Source organism: Solanum dulcamara, chromosome 3 (genome assembly GCF_947179165.1).
Source record: "Solanum dulcamara chromosome 3, daSolDulc1.2, whole genome shotgun sequence".
In the NCBI taxonomy this organism is placed as follows: domain Eukaryota; kingdom Viridiplantae; phylum Streptophyta; class Magnoliopsida; order Solanales; family Solanaceae; genus Solanum; species Solanum dulcamara.
Window position 1 is genome coordinate 80,155,007 of NC_077239.1, and position 12,676 is coordinate 80,167,682.

The 12,676-nt window shown below is 36.1% G+C and overlaps 2 protein-coding genes across 2 annotated transcripts; both read left to right on the forward strand.

Annotated features, from left to right (window-relative positions):
- The first annotated feature begins 2,767 nt into the window (after window positions 1-2,767).
- On the forward strand, window positions 2,768-5,673 carry LOC129883727 (uncharacterized). Its single transcript, XM_055958336.1, has 2 exons — window positions 2,768-4,809; window positions 5,610-5,673. Exons 1-2 carry the CDS (start codon window positions 2,867-2,869, stop codon window positions 5,671-5,673), a joined length of 2,007 nt encoding a protein of 668 aa, XP_055814311.1. The 5' UTR covers window positions 2,768-2,866.
- Window positions 5,674-8,196: 2,523 nt separating this feature from the next.
- Window positions 8,197-12,417, forward strand: LOC129883246 (putative late blight resistance protein homolog R1A-3). The gene is made up of 2 exons (XM_055957869.1): window positions 8,197-12,055; window positions 12,138-12,417. Exons 1-2 carry the CDS (start codon window positions 8,321-8,323, stop codon window positions 12,168-12,170), a joined length of 3,768 nt encoding a protein of 1,255 aa, XP_055813844.1. The 5' UTR covers window positions 8,197-8,320; the 3' UTR covers window positions 12,171-12,417.
- Window positions 12,418-12,676: the final 259 nt, after the last annotated feature.

Consider the following 12,676-nt stretch of genomic DNA (forward strand, 5'->3'; position numbering starts at 1 on the left):
TCTGTCATTAGTCTCTTTAACCAAGTATTCAAAAGCTGCTTAATTTGAAAAGTACTTTCGCGTGTGTTTTGAAAAAAACATTTTTGAAAAAGTACCAATAGTAGCTCGTAACCTGTCGAGTCATCCATTGGATTGTAAATGATAAACATTGATTCAAACAAACATTCACCTTTATTAGACATCCAAAAAGGTTAAATAAACTAATGAGACACAGGAGATTTAGGATGACCGCTTCCTAAAACCAGCAAAACCAGATCAATGGAGATGATACTTCTCCAAGAATCACTATTTAGACTATATATATTACGACCTTAATCATAAAAACTTTGTTTTCGAAACCTACCACTACCTTATAATCATCATGAAGCTCATCATAGCTTCAAGAAAACTAAACTTTCCACATACAAAGCCTCAATATCCATAAGTCCTGGAAGTTCTTTCAGGTCAAATTCAGTATATTCATTTTTTCGCACGTCATACTCAATAAATTGACCCTCATACTTTCTCCATAATACATTGCCGTTCTCCTTAACATACATGACGACACCTGACGAGTACGAAATTGGCTTTCCAATCACTGAGGGTAAAGTAGGAAACTTGGTGAAGTAATTCCAGTTCAACAAGGCAGTTTTCCCGTCTTTCTCCAGTGACCAAATCAATATTTCCTTGCCAACAGTCGCGAGAAGAGAGAGGCGATCACCCAATGCATGTAATGTCAAATGTTTCCCAAATGTGCTTGGCAATGGCGTTACAATAAGTTTTTCATCTGCCAGATGGAAAGATACAATCAAGCGTTCTGCCCCATTGTGTATCATTCTGTGAATGACACCGTTTAATGAAACTGGATCATAGTGTAGGTACCCCAGAGAATCAGCACGGGGAACCGGGGAAATATTGTGAATTGTTCTCCAAGATTGATTTTTAACAAATATATTTCTACAATTGGAGGCTTCACATTATTCTTGATCAACGAATGTACACAAAACTTTGTAATCCTCGGCCACAAAATCATATCCAAAACCAAATATTGGAGATATCGATTAAGGCTTATTCTTTCGAATCAGAAGAGAATTTCGAATGAGTTTGTATTTTCAAATAATAGGATTCCATAATGTCATACAAATGTCAGGATTGTATGACATTATAAACACCAAACCACAGACACACAACTTTTGAATCAGAACTAATTGATGCTTCCGTTGACTAGATTTTAAGTTGGCTTATTCCTCTTTGATGACTAACATCAACAAAGACAAATTTTTGACGATTAATATCGGTAGTAACATTCCCCTATTATCCAATGGGTTGCTGCTCAAAAATCCCGAATTTGCCTATTGATATTATCAACTCCATTAAGAGCTTCCTGTCAAATCTCTTTTTACGGTTCAAACTTCCTGCAAATCATGGTGTTGTACCATCCATGACCCTGATTTCATCAAGTTGTATCTATGTAGATCATCTACAAATATTAATCGTCAAAAATTTCTTACGGCAAAAATTTGGTTTTGCCTATGATTTCGTGGCGGAGGATTAAAAGGTCTTATGTGTTCATTATCAAATACTTAAGGGAACATAGATTCAAAAAAATACTATGTTAAAGTTCACTATATTTATATTCATAATTTCAAGTGATTTGGAGTTATGGAGAAAATTCTACCATTAAAGGAAATTAAAGTTTTGAAACTTTGATGAAATTTTAAGTGTCTTGTTGGGTTAGATTGAATTCGAGCTTAAAAGATATTGAGTTTTGATATCTAGTTCGGAAGGATGCTACTATTGAAATTTGAGGTGATTCCATGAAAAATTGAAGAAGTTGAAAATTTGGAGTTCTTGAAGAATAAGAAGCAAAAAGAGTATTTGATTCAAAACTCCAATAGAAAAGTGTTAAAAGTTGTTTGGATGGTTTTGCAAAATTGAAGTTAAAAAATATTGACATAGATGAACTTTCTTTCTCAAACGGCAATGGCATAAATGAGCCAAACTTTTAACGGACGACATAAATGCTTTTTCTTAAAGTTTGATGGTATATTTGAGCCTTTTATTGTTTTTTTACTCAAAAGGTCATTTAAGTTTAAAAATAAATACATTTGTCCATTTTTAATGAAATTTTTTAAACCAAAAAGAGATAAAATAAAAAAATATTAAACTCAACACATTTTAACCAAAACATCATGTCCAACCCAATACCGCAACCATAAAATCCCTTTATATGCTAAGCAAAATGTCAAAGAAATATGTAATTAAGAGCCCGTTTGGATGGGATTATAAGTTGGTCAAATCGACTTATAAGTCTTTTTTAGCTTATTGTGTTATTTGTCTAATGCTAACTTTAAGTCACAAAGTTCTTAAAGTCAGACAAAAATAAAAAGTTAGAATTCCTAACTTTTTTTTTTCTAAATGTTTAAAGCCATTTTCTTTGACCATGGAAATTACTTTTATATCCCTTATATTTTAACTAAATTTCCAAACTATCTTTTTTATTCTTTTAACCCTAAAATTCACATCATTTTCCCCGCATAAGTACTTTTATCCAAACACTCAACTGTTTATTTATAAAAATAACTTTCAACACTTTAAAATTCTAAAAACACTTCATACATAAAAGTTATTTTTTTTAAGCCCCGTCCAAACGGACTCTAAATATGAAAGTAGCAAATTGGATATAATTTTATGAGTGTATTTTCCTAAAGAAAAAGACAAATAATATAGCTGTATTATTGAGCCACTTTATAGATGCCACTAAAAGCAACTTGCTACTACTATTCATCTCTTGTTAGTATAGAGAGATAAGAGGGAAACTCTCCCTTCTTCCTTCTTTCTTCAAACCTTCATCCATTTCATTTCAATAAACTTTTTTCAACAGAAAATGGCTGAAAATGAAATTGAGGAAATGTTAGATCACCTGAGAAGGATCAAGAGTGGAGGTGATCTGGATATTGAACAAATTAAGATACTTGAAATGATGCTAAGAGTTTTTAGAACCTTTATAAAGTATCATCATGTACTTTTGCCGGATCTCTTGGTGGAGCTCACAAAAAAGGCAAAATCAACTGTGAGAATGCTTCCTTGGGTATTTGATGAGATTCCAGATGAATGTAAAACTAACCTTAATTTGGAAAGGCTAGAAACACATTTGTTGGAATTCTTTGAAGGTAATACCAGTTCAAGTTACAGTTATGAGTCGAATGATGTTGATCTGTCGAAATATATGGATTGCCTCGGAAAGAATCTAAATGATGTACTGATGTTCCTCCTGGAAAGGGGGTCTGACCCTCTTGAAGAAAACTTTACCATACACCGATTCATAAAGAAACTGAAAATTGTCCAAAAGAAAATGAGATTTTTGAGATACTTATATGCCACAGAGATAATTGGTTATGTCAACCAAGAGAAGTTGGAATGTTTGGAGACTCGAATTCAGTTCATGGCTAACAATGTGGAACACCTTTGTCTTGCTGTTGCTGATGAGTTCATCACATATGAGTATGATAACTTGAATTATAAACCTTCTTATCTATTAAGCTTGATTGTGTTAGTGGAGCTGGAAATGAAGAAGATTTTTCTCAGTGAACTAAAGGCTTCAAAGTTTACTCAATCAACAACTTTCAAGGACAAGAAATTACCAAAAGGATTTTCACATCATCTCCACAGTCTGCTGATGTATCTCAGAAACAAAAAGCTCGAGAACTTCCCTAATAATGTCTCTGCTCAAAATATTGATGTGGTAATAGAGTTCTTATTGGGTTTCCTGGATCCTAATGTGCCAAATCATGTTATTAATGGTAGCTGGTTGAATGAGGTCTTGGTGAAGGTTGGAGATATAGCAGGTGATGTTCTATATGTGATTCAAAAGCTTCTTCCTAGCTCTATAAACAAAGATGACACTAACAAAATAAGTCTCTGCTCAATACAGATACTGGAGAAAACTAAAGATCTGAAGGCACAAGTGGAGACTTACTACAGATCCTTAAAATTTACTCCATCTCAGTTCCCCACCTCTGGTGGTTTGAGCTTTCTGGATTCTCTTTTAAGGAAACTGAATGAGATGTCAAAATCTAAATCTGGTTTGGATTTCCCGATGAAACCTCTTTTAGGTAATTCGGAGAAAGATCTATCATCTCTTACATCCATTTTAGAGAAGGAGCTGTCATCATTATCATCCATTTTCAGAGATGTCGCAAAGGTGCACCATGAACATAAAATTCCTAAAGATCTTCAGAGACGTACCATCAATTTGGCATATGAAGCTGAGGTTGCCATTGACTCTATTCTTGCTCAGTATAATGTGTTTTGGCATATTTTTTGCTCACTTCCTACAATCTTAAAAGAGATCAAGCAAATTAATGCGGAGGTGACTGAGATGTGGTCGGTGGACGTTGCTCTTAAGGCTCACTATGTGGTAGCGCCATCTAAACATCTACCAACTCGACACAGCAATCCTGTAAATGATGAGGAGATAGTGGGTTTTGATATAACAACAGAAAAACTAATTCAGTATCTGACTCGAGGGACAAGTGAGCTAGATGTCATCCCTATTGTTGGGATGGGGGGACAAGGTAAAACAACTTGTGCTAGAAAGTTGTATAATACTGACATCATTGTTTCTTGGTTCGATGTTCGAGCATGGTGCATCGTTTCCCAAACATATAATCGGAGAGAGCTATTACAAGATATTTTTAGTCAAGTTACCGGTTGCGAGGACAAGGGAGATAAGGATGATGTTCTTGCCGACATGTTGAGGAAACACTTAATAGGAAAGAGATACCTCATTGTATTGGATGATATGTGGGATTGTATGGCATGGGATGAGTCCCTATTAATTTCAAGTTATCCTCAAGTATGAGTCCTAGCAATGAAGCAGAGAGGATGGAGATGTCTCGAGTACCGTATGCATCAGCAGTGGGAAGTTTAATGTTCGCCATGGTATGTACAAGACCTGACATTGCACAAGCAGTGGGAGTGGTTAGTCGATACATGTCTAATCCTGGAAGAGAGCATTGGAATACTTTTAAGAGGATCCTAAGATACATCAAGGGTACCTCAGATGTTACAATGTGTTATGGAGGATCTGACTTTACTGTTAAAGGTTATGTTGATTCAGATTATGCAGGTGATCTTGATAAAAGCAAGTCCACCACAGGTTATGTGTTTACTCTTGCTGGAGGAGCTGTAAGCTGGGTTTCAAAACTGCAGTCTATCGTGGCTACATCTACGACGGAAGCAGAATATGTAGCAGCTACACAAGCTAGCAAAGAGGCAATATGGATGCAGATGTTATTGGAGGAGCTCGGGCACAAACAAGAGAAGATTGCTCTATTTTGTGACAGTCAGAGCGCTTTGCATCTTGCAAAGAATCCGGCATTTCATTCAAGGACAAAGCACATACGAGTTCAGTATCACTTTGTTCGTGAGAAGGTGGAAGAAGGCAGTGTGGATATTCAGAAAATTCACACTAATGACAACCTAGCAGATATGTTTACGAAGCCGATCAACAGTAATAAGTTCATATGGTGTCTATCTTCTATTGGCCTAGCAGAAACGTAACATTGCAGTAATTGGGTAGAAAGGATGGTGTGAAGACTTAATTGATTCTCAATTAAATCTTCAAGTGGGAGAATGTGGTCAAAAGTTGCTGCTAGGAGAATAGTCAAAGTTGCGAAAAGCAACTTTTGACAAAATCAAAAGTTGCTGCTAGGAGGAAGAATTGTCAAAGTTGCCAAAAACAACTTTTGACAGAAAAACTGGCAACACGTTTACAAAGCGCGTAAAAATTTCTTTTACGCGTTTTGTTCCTCTTATAAATAGAGGGCATTCTGCCCTCATTTAAATCATCCCAGAAAGAGAAAGTAAGAATACAAAGAGAGTTTTACACCAAGATAAATATTGTAGTCTTGAGTGTCCTCTTTAGTAGTTGTTCCTTTTACAAGAGAGAAGTGTTAATTGTTGTTTTCTCCTTGTATTTGAGAGCTGTGTACTCCACAAAATATAGTGAGATTCTTCTACCCCGTGGTTTTTCCCTTCTATCATTTAGAGGGGTTTCCACGTAAAATTCTCGTGTCCAATTTATTTTCAATATTTTTCATCATATCAAACTTTAGTTGTGGTGCTTCCTCACCCCAACAGACAAAGCCTCAATATCCATAAGTCCTGGAAGTTCTTTCAGGTCAAATTCAGTATATTCATTTTTTCGCACGTCATACTCAATAAATTGACCCTCATACTTTCTCCATAATACATTGCCGTTCTCCTTAACATACATGACGACACCTGACGAGTACGAAATTGGCTTTCCAATCACTGAGGGTAAAGTAGGAAACTTGGTGAAGTAATTCCAGTTCAACAAGGCAGTTTTCCCGTCTTTCTCCAGTGACCAAATCAATATTTCCTTGCCAATCACCCAATGCATGTAATGTCAAATGTTTCCCAAATGTGTTTGGCACTGGCGTTACAATAAATTTTTCATCTGCTAGATGGAAAGATACAATCAAGCGTTCTGCCCCATTGTGTATCATTCTGTGAATGACACCGTTTAATGAAACTGGATCATAGTGTAGGTACCCCAGAGAATCAGCACGGGGAACAGCGGAAATATTGTGAATTGTTCTCCAAGATTGATTTTTAACAAATATATTTCAACAATTGGAGGCTTCACATTATTCTTGATCAACGAATGTACACAAAACTTTGTAATCCTCGGCCACAAAATCATATCCAAAACCAAATATTGGAGATATCGAACAAGGCTTATTCTTTCGAATCAGAAGAGAATTTCGAATGAGTTTGTATTTTCAAATAATACGATTCCATAATGTCATACAAATGTCAGGATTGTATGACATTATAAACACCAAACCACAGACACACAACTTTTGAATCAGAACTAATTGATGCTTCCGTTGAGTAGATTTTAAGTTGGCTTATTCCTCTTTGATGACTAACATCAACAAAGACAAATTTTTGACGATTAATATCGGTAGTAACATTCCCCTATTATCCAATGGGTTGCTGCTCAAAAATCCCGAATTTGCCTATTGATATTATCAACTCCATTAAGAGCTTCCTGTCAAATCTCTTTTACAGTTCAAACTTCCTGCAAATCATGATATTGTACCCATCCATGACCCCGATTTCATCAAGTTGCATCTATGTAAATCATCTACAAATATTAATCGTCAAAAATTTCTTACGGCCAGAATTTGGTTTTGCCTATGATTTCGTGGTGGAGGATTAAAAGGTCTTATATGTTCATTATCAAAATACTTAATGGAACGTAGACTCAAAAAATACTATGTTAAAGTTCACTATATCTATATTCATAATTTCAAGTGATTTTGAGTTATGGAGAAAATTCTACCATGGAAGGAAATTAAAGTTTTGAAAATTGATGAAATTTTAAGTGTCTCTTGTTGGGTTAGATTGATTTCAAGCTTTAAAGATATTGAGTTTTGATATCTAGTTCGGAAGGATGCTACTACTGAAATTTGAGGTGATTCCATGAAAAATTGAAGAAGTTGAAAATTTGGAGTTCTTGAAGAATAAGAAGCAAAAAGAGTATTTGATTCAAAACTCCAGTGTTAAAAGTTGTTTAGATGGTTTTGCAAAATTAGAGTTAAAAAATAATGAAATAGATGAACCTTTTTTTCTCAAATGGCAATGGCATAGATGAGCCAAACTTTTAACGGATGACATACAGTGGCGGAACCAGAATTTTTAACTAGCCGAAAGGGGTTCAGCATCTACTATTTATACATAAAAAAATATTTTAACTATGTATAATATAATTTTTCGTCGAATGGGTTCGAATGATCCCCTGGACACCATGTGGGTCCGCCGCTGATGACATATATGAGCTTTTTCTCGTTTGATGACGTATTTGAGTCTTTTTCTTCTTTGTTTTTTTACTCAAAAGGTCATTCAAATTTAAAAGTAAATACATTTGTCCATTTTTTGATGAATTTTTTTCAAACCAAAAAGAGATAAAATAAAAAAATATTAAACTCAACACATTTTAACCAAAACATCATGTCCGACCCAATACCGCAACCATAAAACCCCTTTATATGCTAAAGCAAATGTCAAAGAAGTATATAATTAAGTATGAAAGTAACAAGTTGGATATAATTTTATGAGTGTATTTTCCTAAAGAAAAAGACAAATAATATAGCGGTATTATTGAGCCACTTGACAGATACGACCAAAGCAACTTGCTACTACAATTCATCTCTTGTTAGTATAGAGAGATAAGAGGAAAACACTCCCTTCTTCCTTCTTTCTTTAAACCTTCATCCATTTCATTTCAATAAACTTTTTTCAACAGAAAATGGCTGAAAATGAAATTGAGGAAATGTTAGATCACCTGAGAAGGATCAAGAGTGGAGGTGATCTGGATATTGAACAAATTAAGATACTTGAAATGATGCTAAGAGTTTTTAGAACCTTTATAAAGTATCATCATTTACTTTTGCCGGATCTCTTAGTGGAGCTCACAAAAAAGGCAAAATCAACTGTGAGAATGCTTCCTTGGGTATTTGATGAGATTCCAGATGAATGTAAAACTAACCTTAATTTGGAAAGGCTAGAAACACATTTGTTGGAATTCTTTGAAAGTAATACCAGTTCAAGTTACAGTTATGAGTCGAATGATGTTGATCTGTCGAAATATATGGATTGCCTCGGAAAGAATCTAAATGATGTACTGATGTACCTCCTGGAAAGGGGGTCTGACCCTCTTGAAGAAAACTTTACCATACACCGATTCATAAAGCAATTGAAAATTGTTCAAAAGAAAATGAGATTTTTGAGACTCTTATATGCCACAGAGATAATTGGTTATGCCAACCAAGAGAAGCTGGAATGTTTGGAGACTCGAATTCAGTTCATGGCTAACAACGTGGAACACCTTTGTCTTGCTGTTGCTGTTGATGATGAGTTCATCACATATGAGTATGATAACTTGAATTATAAACCTTCTTATCTATTAAGCTTGATTGTGTTAGTGGAGCTGGAAATGAAGAAGATATTTCTCAGTGAACTAAAGGCTTCAAAGTTTACTCAATCAACAACTTTCAAGGACAAGAAATTACCAAAAGGATTTTCACATCATCTCCACAGTCTGCTGATGTATCTCAGAAACAAAAAGCTCGAGAACTTCCCTAATAATGTCTCTGCTCAAAATATTGATGTGGTAATAGACTTCTTATTGGGTTTCCTGGATCCTAATGTGCCAAATCATGTTATTAATGGTAGCTGGTTGAATGAGGTCTTGGTGAAGGTTGGAGATATAGCAGGTGATGTTCTATATGTGATTCAAAAGCTTCTTCCTAGCTCTATAAAAAAAGATGACACAAGCAAAATAAGTCTCTGCTCAATACAGATACTGGAGAAAACTAAAGATCTGAAGGCACAAGTGGAGACTTACTACAGATCCTTAAAATTTACTCCATCTCAGTTCCCCACCTCTGGTGGTTTGAGCTTTCTGGATTCTCTTTTAAGGAAACTGAATGAGATGTCGAAATCTAAATCTGGTTTGGATTTCCCGATGAAACCTCTTTTAGGTAATTCGGAGAAAGATCTATCATCTCTTACATCCATTTTAGAGAAGGAGCTGTCATCATTATCATCCATTTTCAGAGATGTCGCAAAGGTGCACCATGAACATAAAATTCCTAAAGATCTTCAGAGACGTACCATCAATTTGGCATATGAAGCTGAGGTTGCCATTGACTCTATTCTTGCTCAGTATAATGTGTTTTGGCATATTTTTTGCTCACTTCCTACAATCTTAAAAGAGATCAAGCAAATTAATGCGGAGGTGACTGAGATGTGGTCGGTGGACGTTGCTCTTAAGGCTCACTATGTGGTAGCGCCATCTAAACATCTACCAACTCGACACAGCAATCCTGTAAATGATGAGGAGATAGTGGGTTTTGATATAACAACAGAAAAACTAATTCAGTATCTGACTCGAGGGACAAGTGAGCTAGATGTCATCCCTATTGTTGGGATGGGGGGACAAGGTAAAACAACTTGTGCTAGAAAGTTGTATAATACTGACATCATTGTTTCTTGGTTCGATGTTCGAGCATGGTGCATCGTTTCCCAAACATATAATCGGAGAGAGCTATTACAAGATATTTTTAGTCAAGTTACCGGTTGCGAGGACAAGGGAGATAAGGATGATGTTCTTGCCGACATGTTGAGGAAACACTTAATAGGAAAGAGATACCTCATTGTATTGGATGATATGTGGGATTGTATGGCATGGGATGACTTAAGGCTTTATTTTCCAGATGTTGGAAATAGAAGCAGAATTGTAGTAACAACTCGACTTGAGAAAGTGGGTGAGCAAGTCAAGTACCATACTGATCCTTATTCTCTTCCATTCCTCACAACAGAAGAGAGTTGCCAATTGTTGCAGAAAAGAGTGTTTCAAAAGGAAGATTGCCCGCCTGAACTACAAGATGTGAGTCAAGCAGTTGCTGAAAAATGCAAAGGATTGCCTCTAGTGGTTGTCTTGGTAGCTGGAATTATCAAAAAAAGGAAAATGGAAGAATCTTGGTGGAATGAGGTGAAAGATGCTTTATTTGACTATCTTGATCGTGAGTCCGAAGAATATACTCGGGCAACTATGCAGTTGAGTTTTGATAACTTACCAGATTGTTTAAAGCTTTGCCTTCTTTATATGGGAATGTTTCCAGAGGACACAAGAATTCCAGCGTCTAAATTGATATGTCTATGGACTGCGGAAGGATTCGTGCAAGACATTGAATCTGGTGAAGATTACTTGATGGATCTCATTAGCAGTAACGTGATACTGGTTTCAAAGAGAAGTTATAATGGTAAAGTCAAATACTGTCAGGTTCATGATGTAGTGCTTCACTTTTGCTTGGAGAAGAGTAGAGAAGAAAAGTTTATGCTGGCAGTGAAGGGGCATGCTAGCCAGTTTCAACCTTTGGATTGGAAGGGAAGTCGAGTGAGCTTCACTAGTTTCAGTGAAGAGCTTTCCTCCAAGTTTGCATCTCTGGGCTCCAAAACAGCAAAGCCTTTCCACCTACCCTTGAGGTCACTGATAACGACCAATCGAGGAAACACTTTTGATGAGATTCCCTTCTGTCAGATTAGTGAATTGAGACTTCTTAAGGTCTTGGATTTGAGTTCTCATTTTGTGGATACTTTGTCGTCAGCTACTTTCAAACCACTAAATCTCCTGAAGTACCTCGCGGTTCGGGCAGATAAATTTGAGTTTCATCCAGAATCACATCTGCCCTGTCTAGAAACTTTAGTTGTGACTAGTATGGATCAGGTACTATTACCAGTGTCTTTTTGGGAAATGGAAAAATTAAGGCATGTTGAGATCGTTGTAGCTGAATTTGATTTGGAAGAGGATAAGCATGGGATCTTTGAGGGATCCTCTAAATTGGAAAATTTGAGGACATTAGGGAGTGTTGGATTTCCATTTGAGGAAGTTGATAGGGTGGATGTGTTATCAACGAGGTGTCCTAATCTTCAAGAACTTGCAATCAGCTTTTTGGGAGATCATGATTCTGCAGAGCCTTTTTGTCTCACATTGGAAAATCTTACCCAGCTTCAAATACTTGGTCTTTTCTTTTATTTTCCCATGATTATATCAGGGTTACAGCTGCCTTCAAATTTAAAGAAGTTGGTACTATTAGGGAGTCATATGGAAAGCGCTATTCCCTTCATTGCGGGACTACCAAGCCTGGAGTATCTCAGATTAGAAGATTTGGAATCTATTGAATTAAAAGAGTGGTGCCTTGGAGATATTACTTTCCATAAACTTAAGTTGTTGAAACTGGTGAACTTGGATATCTCAAGGTGGGATGCCTCGGAGGAATCCTTTCCCCTGCTTGAAACACTTGTTATACAAAATTGTTGCAAGCTGGAGGAGATCCCCCTTAGCTTTGCAGATATTCCAACACTGAAACAGATTAAGTTGATGTGGTGCGACAACAAAGCTCTTGAGGCTTCAGCTGTGAGAATTAAGGAAGAAGTCGAAGCTATTGAAGGATGCGACCGTATTGACATCACTGCCCAAGTAAGTAGAAACAAACTCCTATATGTTCTGTTTTTGAGTATCAACGTTCGTCTAATGTGCAAACTATATGTTCAAAATGCAGGATAATTGTGCAGGGAATATAAGGCGGCTGTGAACCAAGTATGTGCCTGTCAACAATGGTATTGTTTTTATGTTAATTGAGCTCTCAAACTCATGAGGATTTGTTTGAATTTGACTACTGCAGCAAAAGCACAGACAGTCTATTGTGCGGCTTGCTGAAACGCCCATGCATCCTCTTATATTGTAACACTAGTATCGATTGCTAAGTTTGTTTTCATTGATCAACTCTGTTTATGTATGATTCGAGACCAATATATATATCAGATGGTCTTTTACTGTTCCCTTTTGTATCACTGTCTGATCATTATTTCAATCATAACATTTGTTCCATGATATAACTAACTTCTCAATATTGAAACATCTTTAATGAAATGATCAAGCGTCACTTTCGCTATTTTTGTGTAAGCGCAAAGTTTTCCTTGTTCTTCTATGCCAACTTTTAAACGCTCTCCTACGCCATTGTCCATAAACACCCGTCGATATGCCATAACAATTTTTTTTGGTGTTGATAATTTGATCATGAAAAAGACAATTCGAACT

Coding starts and splice junctions, on each gene's coding strand:
- LOC129883727 (XM_055958336.1), top strand. CDS start 2,867: ATGGCTGAAAATGAAATTGAGGAAATGTTAGATCACCTGAGAAGGATC. Junction 4,810..5,609: donor GATTGTATGGCATGGGATGA/GTCCCTATTAAT, acceptor TAAATCTTCAAG/TGGGAGAATGTGGTCAAAAG.
- LOC129883246 (XM_055957869.1), top strand. CDS start 8,321: ATGGCTGAAAATGAAATTGAGGAAATGTTAGATCACCTGAGAAGGATC. Junction 12,056..12,137: donor GTATTGACATCACTGCCCAA/GTAAGTAGAAAC, acceptor TTCAAAATGCAG/GATAATTGTGCAGGGAATAT.